At 45.0% G+C, this 15,589-nt stretch overlaps 1 protein-coding gene across 4 annotated transcripts in view; it reads left to right on the top strand.

The window, feature by feature from the left end:
- PDE7A (phosphodiesterase 7A) overlaps positions 1-15,589 on the top strand; it is a 256,033-nt gene that overhangs the window by 147,941 nt on the left and 92,503 nt on the right. For all 4 annotated transcript variants that reach the window (XM_082259748.1, XM_082259747.1, XM_082259749.1 and 1 more), the window contains one exon: positions 6,030-6,181. In XM_082259748.1, the coding sequence (XP_082115874.1) occupies positions 6,030-6,181 (152 nt within the window). The remainder of the gene's footprint in view (positions 1-6,029; positions 6,182-15,589) is intronic.

The following is a 15,589-nucleotide window of genomic DNA, read 5'->3' as shown; positions in this document are numbered from 1 at the left end:
AGGTCCTGGCAAGAATTTTTTCTTAAAGGATTTTTTTAGACAGCTTTTTCTCCAGTGTTCCTGTGAGATCTTCAAGCAAGAAAGCTGAACTGGGCGACGGGCTGGATGTTGAGATCCGGTGGTCACCCCAGTTCAGCCTACGAGCGCGTGCAGGCCATAGCTCCGCGCTGGGTCGGCCGCGACAAAGTCCCATTAAAAGGACTGAACCCGCGAGTTAAACGTCTCGCTGAAACGCCAAAGACCATGAGTCACGGCGTTCGTATCGGTCGACAGCCCTCCCGCCCCGGTGGAGAGGGGTACTGTCAGGAGTTGGTGCCCGCCTGGTTCCGGTATGGTGAGTAGTATGTTCCCCCTTTCCCTCTGACGGGTTTTGGGGTGAACGCGGGCCCCTCTCGGTATGGTAAGAAAGAGTCCTTTCTATCCTATAACATGTCACAGATCCTCCTACTTTGAGTGTGATTTTTTGTGTACAAAAAGCCAGGAGGCTTGGTTTGGGAGCTAACAATCTATTGTATACATGTTTAAAAGATGTAATCTGTGGCATTCTGGGAATCTTATGGGTTAAGTATAAGCTACCTACCAGTCAGAAGCCACGGACATGTAGACTGCCTTCCAAATCAGATCTCCAGCTATTAGCAGGCCTCCCGAACGGCCATGCGGTCCGCCAGGGGCCGATACCGCCAACCACGCCATATCCCCAGGCAGAGACAGTGTTGTGTGCAGCACACCGACATTCAGCAGGCCGCCGCCATTTTTTCTTGCAGGATCGCACGAGCCGCCATTTTGGCGTAGCCTCGTGTCTCCAGCATGGGGGCGGCCATGTTTGAGGTGATCCTACACCTCGTGGAGCTTGGGGGAGGCGCTGGAAGGCGTGCAGAGGGGCGGAGCCGCCTCCTTTCTTCCTGGGCAGCCAGCCAAAAGACTTCCTGTTTGTCAAGACAGCGCTGTAAGCTGTTGCAGTTTAACTCTGAGCATCAAGTGGTGAGCCTGGGGGTCTATCTCTCTCTCTCTCGTTCGATAGGGGTCCCTAAGCAGGTAACACTAAGGGGCTTTTTTGTGGCGCTGGGGGTCAGAAAAGAAAAAAAAAAAAAAAAAAAGTTTTTTTTTTTACTTTTGAATTATATTATCCAGGAAGTAACTGGAGTTATTATGGACCCTGCCACACATATTCCCCCACCTGTTTCCCTCGAGGGGGCCTCGGGACCCGCCGGTGCACAGAGTATAGAGTCATTTACAGCAATTTTGGAGTCTATGGTGGCTCGGGTGGAGGCGGCCTGTCAGGGACGGGGGTCAAGGAAGCGACCCCCGCCTACCCCTATACCATCTGACACCTCTGACTCAGATTCAGAGATGGTCACGGCAGTTGCAGGTTCCTCTGCAAGGGCTGTTATCCCAGGTAAAGCCCCCTCAGACAGTGAGGAGGACGCTTCTTCTCTTGCTATAATTCAGGAAGAAGCATTGGTGGACGCACTAGTTGTGGCAGTGCAAGAGACCTTAAAACTTGAGGCTTTACCGGCAGAGGCAACTGAAACAGAGAGGCCTTTTGGGACTAATAAGCCCATCAAGACGGCGAAGGCTTTTCCTGTACCTAAATGTTTTGGTAATCAGATTAAAGGAGAATGGGAGCATTCTAAATGTACCTTTACTATTTCCAAGCGTATTGCTAGACGCTATCCGTTTGAGGAATCCATCATTAAGAAATGGACGGTACCACCAGTCGTGGATCCGCCTATTTCCAGGCTGAATAAAGCCACGGTTATTCCAGTGGAGGACACTTCGTCCTTTAAGGATCCGGTGGATCGAAAGATAGAAGCAGAGTCCCGCACTATCTTTTCTCTGATAGGGTCAGCATTTAGACCAGTAATCGTTATTGGTCTAGTTTCCCAGACACTTACGGAATGGGCGAAGATGGTACGCCAAGATCTTAGGGGAAAAGATATTCCCCAGGAGACATCTGATTTGATGGAACAGATCATACAAGGGCTACGGTTTATCTGTGACGCAGCCTTGGACACTACTCCCCTATTAGGGCATGCATCTAAGTTAGCAGTGATCCTCAGACGTGTGCTGTGGTTAAAATGCTGGTCAGCTGACCTAGGTTCCAAAAAGACCTTGACCAATCTCCCCTTTCAGGGGAATCCTCTATTTGGAGCCAACCTAGATGAAATCATTAAGGATGCCACTGGGGGCAAGAGCACTTTTTTGCCACAGGCTGCAAAAGCTAAGGGACCTCGCAACAAGCGAGGACCTTTCTTTACCGCCCATAAAGGGCGCCCGGCTGGTACTAGCGGGAAAGGCAAGACACCTCCAGGAGGGTTCAAGAAGGGGACCAACCCAGCCAAACCCGAAGCAAAGGAGTACACAGCCTGAAGGTGCGCCCCCACCCGGTTTCAGGGTGGGGGGACGTTTTCACCGGTATTCAGGACATTAGATCGAGCATCAACCACTACTACCGGTGCGATTCTTCCCTTCCAACATTTAAGTACCACAGGAAGCGGTAGTTACCGTTCCCTGAAAAGATCTTTTCCTTTACCTTTTCCTAAGATTAGTCCCGATACCTCACAGGAATCGGATCTGGTTGACCAGATAGGCCAAGTAGCCTCTAGTCGGGTGACTTCGGTCCCTGAGGTTCAACCAGAAAAGATCACTTTTCCTGATAACTATCAGGTATCTGATAAATGTGTGGGAACAGAAAACGACCAGACTTTCTCGGATGGTCGGGGCCAGATAGCTCTAGGGACGCCTGGTTCAGATCCAATCAGCGCCAGTGGTCCTAGAAATTCTAGGCTGGCCTCCTCAAGCCGGCCTGGCCGACTTGGACATGTTAGTCGCAGACGTTCCGTGGGAACTTCGTCTCAGGGAGTGTCTGTGGTCTCAAGGACCAATTTACCTTCGTGCTTTACAGTCGCTGGTTTTAATGGCCTGGCCATTGAGACCCAAGTACTGAAGGACAGAGGTTTGTCTACTTCAGTCATTCCTACCCTTATTAAAGCAAGGAAAGCGACTTCCAGCAGGGTCTATTATCACACATGGAAGACTTATATTGCGTGGTGCGAATCTTTAGGATTTCCTCCACGTACCTATTCGGTGACTCGAATATTGGCTTTTTTGCAACAAGGGGTTGAGCAGAAGCTAGCCTTGAGCACCATCAAGGGTCAAGTTTCAGCATTAGCAATCTTCTTTCAGAAGCCTTTAGCTACCAAATCCTTGGTGCGGAATTTCATCCAGGGGGTGCGGCACCTGGCTCCTCCAGTCCGCGCGCCCTTACCGCCCTGGGATCTTAATTTGGTTTTGTCGGTTCTACAGAAACCTCCTTTTGAAAACATCAGGGAGATTCCCTTGCTTACTCTATCCCAGAAGGTGGCCTTCTTGGTGGCTATTACTTCTGCTCGCAGGGTGTCAGAACTGGCTGCATTATCATGCCAGTCACCATACCTAGTGATTCATAGGGATAAGGTAGTACTTCATCCTAAGCCATCTTTTCTTCCCAAGGTGGTTTCAGATTTTCATCTGAATGAAGATATTGTACTACCTTCCTTGTGTCCTCAGCCCAAGCATCATCGGGAACATGCGTTGCATTCCTTAGATGTGGTTCGGGCAATCAGGGTATACCTGAAAGCTACGGAATCATTCCGTAAGACGGATTCACTTTTTGTGATCACGGATGGCCCCAGAAAGGGTTTGCCTGCATCTGCCGCGACCATTGGCAAATGGATTAGACTACCGGTGGTACAGGCTTATTCTATTAAGGGTCAGAGTCCTCCGTTCCCTGTTAGGGCGCACTCCACTCGAGCGCTCAGTACTTCCTGGGCCTTTCGCCATCAGGCGTCAGTGGTCCAGGTATGTAAGGCGGCCACCTGGTCGTCGGTACATACCTTTACAAAATTCTATAAAATTGATGTGACGGCATCGGCGGATGCCTCATTTGGCCGCAAGGTTTTGCAGGCCGCAATTTGAGGAGACCGGTGGTCTACCTCGAGGGTTTTTTCTGTTTGAAAAAAAAAAAAAAAAAAAAATTTGTTTTCTCTTTTTTTTTTGGTTGAGTCTCATCATTAAGGATGAGCATTGTAAACTTCTAGTTGGCACCGGTTGGGCCTTCTAGATTGGGATTTGATTTCCATTTTCCCACCCCTCAGTTGTGATACTGCTCTGGGACGTCCCGAAGGTGGTGTATCACCGAGGACTACGTCTGTCGATGAGCGCTAGAGAAAAATGGATTTTTGTAAAATCTTACCGTAAAATCCTTTTCTCTTAGCTCATCGACAGACGTAGTCCCCGCCCCTCTGTTTTGGAGTTGGGTTGGGTTAAATTCTCTAAGCACTGCTTTTTCACATAACTGATTTGCTGAGGCAGAGAGAGAGAGGATATACCCTCTGGGACTGCCCCTAGGGTGTGGCCAGAGCTTTTTAATTTCCTGTCTAGTCCTGCTCCTGCGGAGGTAACATAACCCGAAGGTGGTGTATCACCGAGGACTACGTCTGTCGATGAGCTAAGAGAAAAGGATTTTACGGTAAGATTTTACAAAAATCCATTTTTTTTGCAGGTTAAAAAAAGTGCCTTTATTATTTTTCTTGCAGGAGACTGTAAAGCACTGTACTGGTGATCAGTAGATCACTGATTCCATGCAGGTCTCCTGCAGACCCGTCAGTGTTTCTGCTTACTCGTACCTCGTACAAGTACGTCAGTACACACTGACCAAAAGAATCAATTAAAGCGGTTGTATCCTAAAAAAAAAACAAAAAAAAAAACAAACCCTGCAGGACAAAGGCATAATGAGCTAGTATGCATCGCATACTAGCTCATTATGAAATACTTACCTTAGAACGAAGCTCCGATCGGTCGCCTGGACACCGCTGAGGCAGCGGACATCTTCCCTTGGCGTCTCTTCCACGTTTGGCGGCTCCGGCGCTGTGAGTGGCCGGAGCCGCGATGACGATGCGCAGGAGTTCACTTTCTGGCAAGGGCTTCCACTGGACCTTCAGAGCGCATGTGTTGCTGGTGTCAGCTGCTGCATGCAGGGCGAATATCTCCAAAACCGTGCAGGTTTGGGAGATTTTTAGATTGGTAAGCCTTATAAATAAGTTACTGAAAAACAGTTCATGTTCATTCCTTAACCAATAATGGCTGCTCTGGTCTCAATACCAAATCCCTCTTCTATCTAGTGCCATTGTTGGACAGCAGGGGGGGGGGGGGGGGGTTGGGGCAGGTTTTGGGGTGGACTTTTTAACCACGCTGCTTAAAAATTAATAAAAAGATTAGAATGGGACCAAGTTTTATATGCACTTGGTTCCCTAGGGAGTTAAATAATACACATTTTTAGTAATCGTGCTTTAAGTAGAGCGAACATGATGCATAAGATTATCTTATTTTTTTTGAGAGAACTTTTTGAGATGTCTGATGCACCTATTATTAAAGTGTAACTAAACCCAAAAACAGTGTTTTGTATATTTCCACTTATTTATTTTAAATGTAGTGACTGCATTCGTTTTTTTTAGCTGCTCAAGTATTCCATGCAGCAAGCAGCGCACCCTTGGTTAGGGTTTACATACAGTTTGAGGTAGCTGCATCTTTGAAATATAACAACTCCCATTTCTAGATTCAGGTTTAAGGAAGGGTTGCACCTGTTTGTCTAAGAGGGTAATATATAAACATGATAATAAAGTAGGGGATTGCCAATGAACTGTTCAGCATTTAACTTTAATTTTATACAAAAAAACATTTAAAATCCTATGTAAAGTAGGCCTCAGTGATCAAATAAAGTTTAGAAGTTGCTTTTTAAATAAAAACTATAACGCGTATTCAAAATATAGTTAGGAAGTTGGAAAACAAGTACATTACAATCAAAATACCACATTGTTTTTGTCAGATAAGTGTTTTGTTATGCTTAGATTTTTGCTTCAGAGGGATTGCATTGATTGGATGTTTTAGGTATTGGCGGTGAAAAAGACAGTGGCAGGGTTTTAATAGCCAAGTTTTCTAATAAAAATATGTATGCCTTTCCTGAACCTTTCCTTGTTTTTAATTTGCAGCACATTCGGAAATTGAAATCTCCTTGTCTGCACGAAATATACGGCGGTTGTTAAGTTTTCAGCGGTACTTAAGGTCCTCTCGATTCTTCCGTGGTGTCACTCCACAGAATTCACTGTACATTTTGGACGATGATTACAATGGACAAGCCAAGGTGTGTATTTGTTGGTTGTGGGGTTTTTTTTGCTTCTTTGTTGCTAAACTTACTATTTTTTATAAATTCTAAGCAGTTTGCATATCAGCAGTAGCATCTTGCGTTCATATCTAGCCTGACCTCTGTAGCATGAAGAAACAGGCTGGAAGAGGTGAATCCATTCTGGCAAGACATTGGTCCTGATGACAATGTGAGGGAGATTTACTAAAACTGGTGCAGCTGTGCATGATAACGAATCTGTTTCTATCCTTAGCTTGTTCAAATAAGCTTTGACAATAAAACCTAGAAGCTGATACTATGCACTGCTGCACCAGATACTGTGTGCATCCATTTTAGTAAATCCCCCCCCCCCCAGTGTATTGCCCATCGCAACCACTGAAGTGTTTTTCTTTGTTGATCGCACATTGAGACACCGGAAAAGTATTCTGGTATATTGGGGTATGCGGTTGCCTTTAGGAGATATAACACTGGCAAACGGGAGCTGTAAGGATAGCCCATTATAGCCCTTCACATTCCCAGCATGCCTTAGTTTTTTTTTTTTGCTAGTGTTCTAAGAGATTATGCTTTTTCTGTCTTCTGAATGAAGCAAATCTTCTCTTTTTTTCTCTACTAATGTTTAGTTTTGCTTCAGAGACACTGGCCAACATTTTTGCAGCTTTTGGATCAACTAATCCACATCTTAGCCTTGGAGGCTGTACCTAGGTACAGCTGGGAAAAAAAGTTGGTCGGCCTGTAAAATATCTTCTGGGCACTGGACTCTGTGTTAGGCCCTCACCTAGGCACTCTTGGTGCAATGTGCTGAGTTAGCTGCAAATTGTTTTACAGGTCTAGGGTAATGGTCTACTGTCAAAGGGAACTGTCCCTGGAGACTCCTTAGGAAGGAGTATGCCCACTGGGAAGGTGAAATATACTGAATGGGGCATGTCTTCTGGGTCTTGCCTAGTGGGGACCATAGGAGGTTGTGTAGCCAATGCCTCAGTAAGTCAGGGCTTCAGTCTCTTATGTAAGCCTGAATGTGTTGGTCCCTTAGGGAGTTGCTCTCAGAAGCATGGGCTGGACAACTTTTTTTTCTTTTTAATTTGGCACCATTGGACGTACTGTCTGCCCGTGTGCCTCTACCTCCATCTGTGTAGCTTCCTACTGGTTATTAGTGCTGCACATACACACAGCTATTCCAACATGCTTATGCTCTAGGACGGATTGGACTCCCTGCTGCCACCAGTGGCTTGTTTTTTTGTTTTTTTTTAATTAAAATATTTTTATTGTTGTTTTTTTTTTTACATCACATTACAATTTATACAGTAATCAGCATGTTTAATACATATACAAATTACATAGAATCCTCCCAGATGGTCTATTGAGGTAATCCACTCCTCTCCCTCACCCTCCCATGCAAATGGAGAGCACGGGAGAAAAAAAAAAAAAAACACCAGCCCCCAAATTCCCCCCACTTCCATTTCCTGTGTATATTTGTGTATACCGTGACTCAGTGCAAGTGACAAACTCCACCTCATTATTTCATTGACTGTGACCATTTCTCCGATACTTCAAGCAGTTTCATTAAGTTTCAATAAAATAATATTTTGTATACTTGTGTATACCGTGGCTTAGTTCAGATAATTAATTCAGTATCATTTCGTTGATTGCGATTATTTCTCCAATACTACAAGCAATTCCATTAGCTTCCAATGAGGTAATATTTCTCCACTCTTATCCCTCCCAGGGATACTTCTTTGCAGTGAGAAAAAAAAAAAAATTCCCTGCCCATAATCCCACTCAAGTGTATATATCGTGACATGCTTCAAATAATAAGTCCAATACCTTCATTACCACGTGCAAAAACATAATATAACTAATAAATCCAATCCATTCACTTCATAAATGTGTCAGCTTCTTCATCACTACAAACTTACTTCATTTCTTAACCCATTTAATTGTGTTCTCCCCAACATTTACACTGCCAGTGATACTTCTTTCCTCCTCTTCCCTCCCCCCACCCTCCCCTCATAGAGAGGGAGAGGGGGGGAAAGGAGAAAATGAGGAGGAGAGAGAGAGGGAGAAAAAAAAAAAGAACCCCCGGGCCCCTTATGTCGGAGGGCGGGTTTTGAGTGTTACCTATTCCCAGATCCATCTGTATATTGTGTAACTTGCATCAATACATCCCCCTGAAAAAAAAAAAAAACTAAAACCTCCTGTTCTCCATTGCCCCAACCCCGTAGATACTCCTCCATGCACATGAAGAGCGACCACGGTTGCCAGCAATTCCGTGTCCGCTCCTCTCTACCTGAGTATGCAGCCATCAGGGTTTCCATTCCTTGAATTTCATTGATCTTAGAAAACCATTTAGTACTGGGGGACTATTCTGTCTCCACATAGCTGGAATGCATGCTTTCGCCGCATTGAGTAAATGAATCAATAAAGAATTTCTATATTTCCTGATTGACATCTTTGTGGCATGTAACAGACACAGTGCCGGATCCTCGACCGTAGTGAGATTCTTAATCACCCTCGCTACATCTGTCCAAAAGCCCCTCACCAAGGGACATGTCCAGAAGAGGTGCTTCATTGATCCACCCTCTGCTCTGCATCTCCAACACCTATCAGGGTTTTTCCTGTCCATCCTATGTAGGATCGCCGGGACTCTGTACCACCTTGAAAGAATTTTGTAGCTAATTTCCTGGTATTTATTTGCTATTGAAGCTTTGTGAGCCATCGCTAATATTTTTTTCACCTGTTTTGGATTAAAGTGAATTTCAAACTCTCGTTCCCATTTTTGAATATATGACAATGATTGCTCCTCCTGTGTTTTTGTCAATAAAGAATAAAAATATGACAGTGTATGCGGAATAGATTTACCTCCTTTACAGAGTGTTTCAAATGGTGTCAAAGGCCGTGGGATATATCCCTGCTTTTGTAAATTGAAGAGATAATGTCTAATCTGATAAGCACTAAAAAATTCCAGGGACTCCCCCGACCCTGCCATAATCTCCGTCAGAGTGGGTGGATTCTTTTGGCACCATATGTCTACTAAGCGTACTTTTCCACTCTGAACTAGGTTTCCTATTTTGCCATTTTTACACCCTGGGGGGAAATCTGCATTGCCCACCAAAGACAGCATAGGGGAAATTGAGGGTGCAACCTCCGTCATTTTTTGTATTTTCCTACATTCCTTAATTGTAGCTCCAATCGTAGGGTGAAAGTGTAAAGGATCCGCTGTCGACATCGGTACCCATGCTGCCATGGGCACCGGTCGATCTGCAGTATTATTTTCCAATGTCACCCATTGTTTGGTTGCAGAATTGCAATGCCAATCTAAAACCCGCATTAGATGGAGCGCCTTATGATATCGCTTTAGGTCCGGTAAACCTACCCCCCCCCCCTTTGTTTTTAGGCAGGGATAAAATGCTCGTTCCTATCCGTGGGGATTTGTTGGCCCAAACAAAGGATCTAGCTAATGCTTTTACTTGTAAGAAAAGACTTTCTGGTATCATATTGGTAAGGCCTGTAGGATATAAAGCATTCGTGGAAGTACATTCATTTTCCAAGCATTGCACCGCCCGAACCATGTCATGGGGAGAGTCTGCCATCTCTTTATATCAGCTCTAAGGGTCTTCAACAAAGGAATTTACTCCCATACAGGTCTTCCAATTTTGTTGTAATATGTACCCCCAAATATATCAATGAATCTCCTGCCCATTGAAACGAAAATGACGATTGTAAGCCTTTCCATATATCCTGAGGAATGGATATATTTAAAGCAACAGATTTTGACATATTTATTTTAAAGTAAGAAAATCTTCCATATTCTCTTATTGCCCCCAGAATGAATGACAACACCTTCTTTGGGTTCATTACAAAGAAGATCAAGTCATCTGCATATGCAGCTACTTTATGTTGAAACCCTGCAACTTGCACACCTGTGATCTCCATATCCTTTCTAATCCTGCATAATAGAGGCTCCATAGCAAGAATAAAAATCAATGGAGATAGCGGACAGCCCTGCTGAGTACCGTTTTTAATCTGGAAGAAATTTGACCTCCATCCATTGATCCGCACTGCCGCTGTAGGCCTGGAATATAACGCCATGATACATGTCGTCATCCAAGCTCCTAATACAATATGTGACAGGGTGGCCTCGATAAACTCCCAGGCCACCCTGTCAAAAGCCTTTTCGGCATCAATGGAGAGGAGCATCATTGGTTTCTGTAGTGTCTGTGCCTGGTATGTAAGGTCAATTACTCTAGTCGTGTTGTTCTTTGCTTCTCTGGATGGTACAAACCCTACCTGATCAAAATGTATCAATTGGGGGACATATGTTGTAAGTCTATTTGCAATGATCTTAGCAAAGAATTTAAGATCTAGATTCAGTAAGGATATAGGACGGTAATTCCCGCATGCCGAAGGATCTTTGCCCTCCTTATGAATAAGAGTAATATATGCCCGTAGACAATCTATTGGCATAGATCCTCCCCTGCCGATGTTATTAAAATTAGACAATAGGGGCATCTTCAGAAAGGGCCACAATTGTTTATAATACGGCAAAGTCAATCAATCAGGACCAGGAGCTTTATGCGGTTTATTTTGATTTAATACAACATTTAGTTCCTCTTCCGAAATTTGTCCCTCTAGTGCCATAGCTTGTTCCTTCTCTAGCGAGGGTATCCCTGATGTTTTTATATAGTCAATGGCCCCTGTGATAGTGGGGTTTATTTTTTGGGTTGAATCATCCCCCGCTGCTAATCCATAGAGTGCTTGGTAAAATTTACCAAATTCCTTTTCTGGGGGCCTCGTAATGCCCTAGCTAACATGGCCCCGGGTTTGTTCGAGAATTCATAGTAATGTCTCCTGAGAGAGATTAGATTCCTTACTGATCTTTGAAAGAGCAGATTGTTAAGCTCTTCTCTTGCTCTTGTAAAGGGAAAAAGCTGTTCTGTTGCTAATGTTTTTTTATGTGTTGCACTTAATTTTTCAATACGTGACATCAATTCCACTACTCTCTCCTCTTGTTCTCGTTTACGCCGGGTTCCTAACTTCATTAATATCCCTCTAATAACGCATTTATGTGCTTCCCACACCACTGATGGGGAGATCTGCTAATCAATATTCTCTCCAAAATAATCTGTCAGCGCTGTTTCTATTTCCGCTCTTATCTCAGGCGACTGTAATAGAGCTTCATTTAGTCTCCATGTGGGGGGTTTAGGTGGCACAGAGTCTAGGTCGACCACAATATGTATAGGCGAATGATCTGACATAGTAGTAAGAATCTAGTCTGGAAGAAGAGACCCTTCCCAGATCTCCCTGGGGGATCAAAAATCGATCTATTCTTGAATATGTGTTGTGAGTTGCGGAGTAGTACGTGTAATCTTTCTCACCTGGATGCATGATCCTCCAAGGATCAATTAAGTAGAGGAGGGAGAGTTCTTTCCTGAGTCCATTCAATCGTGCATAGGAGAGATGAGATGACCCACGTGACGTGTATAACAAAGGCTCTGGGGCGAAGTTGAAATCTCCTCCCATTACCAGAATACCCTCTTGAAAATCCAAAATCAGTGGCATCAACTGCTGTAGAAAAATTAGATGGTTAGTGTTGGGAAAATACACATTTACTAAAGTCACTAGGCTCTGACCTATTGTTCCTTTTTACCAATAGAAATCTTCCCTGTGGGTCCTCCCTTGACTCTCTGAGTCCACTGTACTTCTTTTGCTATCACAATACTGACTCCTTTAGATTTTGGTATAGGAGAGGGAGCATGATAAACCCATGGGAAGTTTATATTGTGTAATTTTGGTATTTCTTCAGGTTTAAAATAGGTTTCTTGGAAGAAGGCCACTTGTGTGTGGCTTCTCATATCTGACAATAAACGTATGCGTTTTTCTGGGGTAGACAGCCCCCTCACGTTCAGTGTGGTCAGCTTAAGACCCGATCTATTATTCCTAGTTGTTATATTTGCTTCTTACACTTCTCTAGGAAGAAGAGTACCCACTTGCCAGGGCAGGAACGCAGGAGAGAAATGACAAAAAAAAAAAAAATTGTTCAAATACCAGGGGGATGTATCAATGCACTGATCCTCCCTAACTCCTATCCCTTACCCCTAAATGGTCAATCCTTGACCTTGCGCAACTAGGCGCTATCTAATTCAGGGGCGTGGGGGTGGGTCGCTCCATGCGACAAGCACTTTAATATTTAGTATCAATGGATAACAAAAAGCAAAGAAAAAAGAAAAAAAAAATCTTAACTTAAGCCCCGTACACACGTACCGATGGTCGGCTTACAAATGTTCCTCTTTTCTCCCCGGGATGTCGGTGTCTGCTGAAAAGTGCAAAGACAGCACAAGGACAGCACAAGAATTTTGTCCGCCGACTGCAGAAGTGATGTCATGTAATGGTTAACTTTCCCTGTGTTTTCTATTTTCTGAGCATGCCCAGTCTTGCAAATCTGCGGTCTGTCGGCCGAATTGTGTACTGACAGGCGAACAATCGTCCGTTCTGGTGTCGGCATACAAAAATTTTCATGTTTGCAAGAAAGACTTTTGTCCGCGGATTGTGCGCAGACATCTGTCGGAGGCACCATACTAACACGCGTACAATCGGCAGATCCTTCGTCCACCGACGTTTGTATGCCGACGATCGGTACGTGTGTACGGGCCTTAAATCCGCAAAAGCGGATCCGTGACCCCAGATAGTCCACCCTATCATTATCTTAAAGGAGGGGCGGGCGACACGAGTGACCAACCTAACTCCAAAGGGAGATTAACAACTCTATACAATATATTTGCCTCAAAAGGCACAGTGATAATGTGTCTCCTATTTATAATTATTATTTTTAATTCATTTCTTCCCCTTTGACTCAGATTAAACATCAGTTTCCTTATGTCTCCTCGTGTCTCCCCCCTCTCTTCTCATTACATCTATTTTACTTCCCCATTATATTGTCCACTTCTCCATTCTTCCCCTCTGTCTTATCTCAACCATATTACCAACAAGGATAAGCTTTAGCCCTTAATGCACTATTATGGCCCCTCTTGGGACATGCACTATCTCTTTATATAGGTATCTTAACCCACTATTCCTCCAGTGGTCGTCCCCATAGTGGCAGGGAGTCCAGGGAATTTTTATAGCTCTGTGCTCACAGCCAGTCCAGGACCTCCACAGGTGGAACCTTCAGAAAGGAGAACAGTCCTGGTAGTTGACCTGGCCAACGTAGGATATATGAAGCATCTTCCCTCACAGCTATCAGATGAAATGGATGGCCCCAATGATAAGTGTCTCCAGCCTTCTGTATGGCCTCTATCAGAGGTTTTAGTAAGGCCCTCATCTTAAGGGTGTATCGTGATGGGTCTGGGAGTAGCCTTATAGTTGAACCTTCGAAGTCCAGCGGACCTTTGTTCCATGCATTTTTCATTATTTTCTCTTTAATTGAATAGAAATGAACCCTTATCAGCACATCCCGTGGAGAGTCTTTACCCATACTCCGTGGGGCTCGGACCCAATGGACCCGATCCACCTCGATCACCTCTGTCTGTGGACGCTCCAGAAGTTCATTCAATATGACCATCACCTTAGATTTTAACTCTGGGCCTCGGGTTGTATCCGGTAATCCCCGTAGGCGAATGTTATTTCTTCTACTTCGATTTTCTCCATCATCTTGCTGAAGTTTTAATATAATAAGTTGCTTTTGAATGTCCTCTATATTAGCTAATCTGGAGCTTAGTGCACTACACCCGGACTCCACCACTTCTATTTTCTTAGTCATATCTTCCATTTGACCTTTTAAAGAGTTAATTTCTTGTGTAAGAGCACTTACTATTGTAGTTGCCATTGTTGAAATATCTTGTTTTGTAGGCATTGTGGCGATTAGTTCCTGCCATCCCATATTTTGTGGCTGATGTATTTGAGCCCTGTAGAATATAGGGGAGTCTGCTCCAAATAGCATATTACTTTTCTCTGGCAATTGTTGTTGCTGGCTTTCTTGGGGTATTTCCTGGGGTTCCTGATGACTATTGCCGTTTTTCCAGTTTTTTTTGGATGCGGTTGTGTTTGCAGTCCCTGAGCGTGTCGGCGCCATCTTGGAACGGACCACAGTGTTTTCCTGTACAGGGGGACTCCGGACAAATTAATGTGAAATGTCCGTGAGTCTCGTTCCGTCTTTGGTCTCACCGCTTCCACGCTGCTGCTCATGAGCCAGGGGGAGGACGCTGCATCCACCAGCCCGCCCGGGGTAAATCTCCTACTCCTGGGCCCCGACTCCGCTAATGCTTCCTCACAGAGCCACTCCAGGTAAGCGTACCCAGCTTCAGCCCCTCAACAAGGGGCTTTTCGCCGCTTCCCTTCCTGCCGCTTGTTGGCCAGTGAGGGGCTGCTGCGTCCATCCGCCTGAGCGGGATAACTCTCCTCCTCCTGGGCCCGACTCTGCCAGCGCTCCGCAACCAGCCCACTCCAGGTAAGAGCTCCCAATCTCGGGTCCTCAGCACGGGGTTTTTGCTTACCCTCCGCCGACCCTGCATCGGCTGCCTCGGCCACGCACTGGGGAACGTTAGCTGCTCTGGGCGGGAGCTCTCCTATGGCTCACGGAGATCCGCTGTGTGCTGCCTCACGGCGCCATTACCTCACCACGCCCCCTACAGGGAGGATCCTTCTCCCGTGAACCGGGCCAAGCTGGTCACCAGTGGCTTATTACAGATGGGAATAACCCTTCTTTCTCCAGTAGTATCCCTTGTTGAAATCCCTCACTTGTGTAACGCTCCGGCGTTTGTTTAGTGAACTGGATTTGCAGCTGCAGAATTTCCACTCAGTAGTCGTGTAGAGATGTGTTGAATTACCATATCCAACTCTCCAGACTCCTCATTGTGGCCCAGCCTGCCTCACCATGCAAATATACAGACACTCAGATAAGATGTTCCTGGAGTGATAGGTTGTATACGATAGTATAGAGGTGATGTGCTGAAAGGACAGGCGTGAGTAGTGATAGCAATGATAGGCACTCAATAGTAATGTTCTGGAGTGTTAGCAGATGGTGATAGATAGTATGCAGATAGGTTAGCAATCATGTACAATAACAGGTGGTAGGGGACAGCAGATGAAGTGTACAGGAATTGCTAACTCAGTGCAAGGATATAGATGGTAGTAGACTCGAGAGCTAGCAATCTATGTAACAGTGCAGATGATAGAAATAGTAATGCATAGATAGCAACAGTCTTTAGTATGCAAGAGTAGATAGTGTAAGATGATAGGAAGGAATCCCCTGTGGGGTACTTATCACTAGTTGGTTTAGAGAGATGAGGGGTCCGGTAATGAGATAAGGATCAGGTAGCGAGATACAGGATCAGTAGCGAGATACAGGAAATAGCTGGAGGCTTCGGCAGCGTCAGACAAGGTTGTGTAACAAGCGGTTTGCACGAACACCTTGTG

Source organism: Pelophylax lessonae, assembly GCF_965119305.1.
Source record: "Pelophylax lessonae genome assembly, chromosome: 5".
Taxonomy (NCBI): Eukaryota; Metazoa; Chordata; class Amphibia; order Anura; family Ranidae; genus Pelophylax; species Pelophylax lessonae.
Note: the sequence above shows the minus strand (reverse complement) of the source record. Positions and strands in the feature narration are given on the sequence as shown.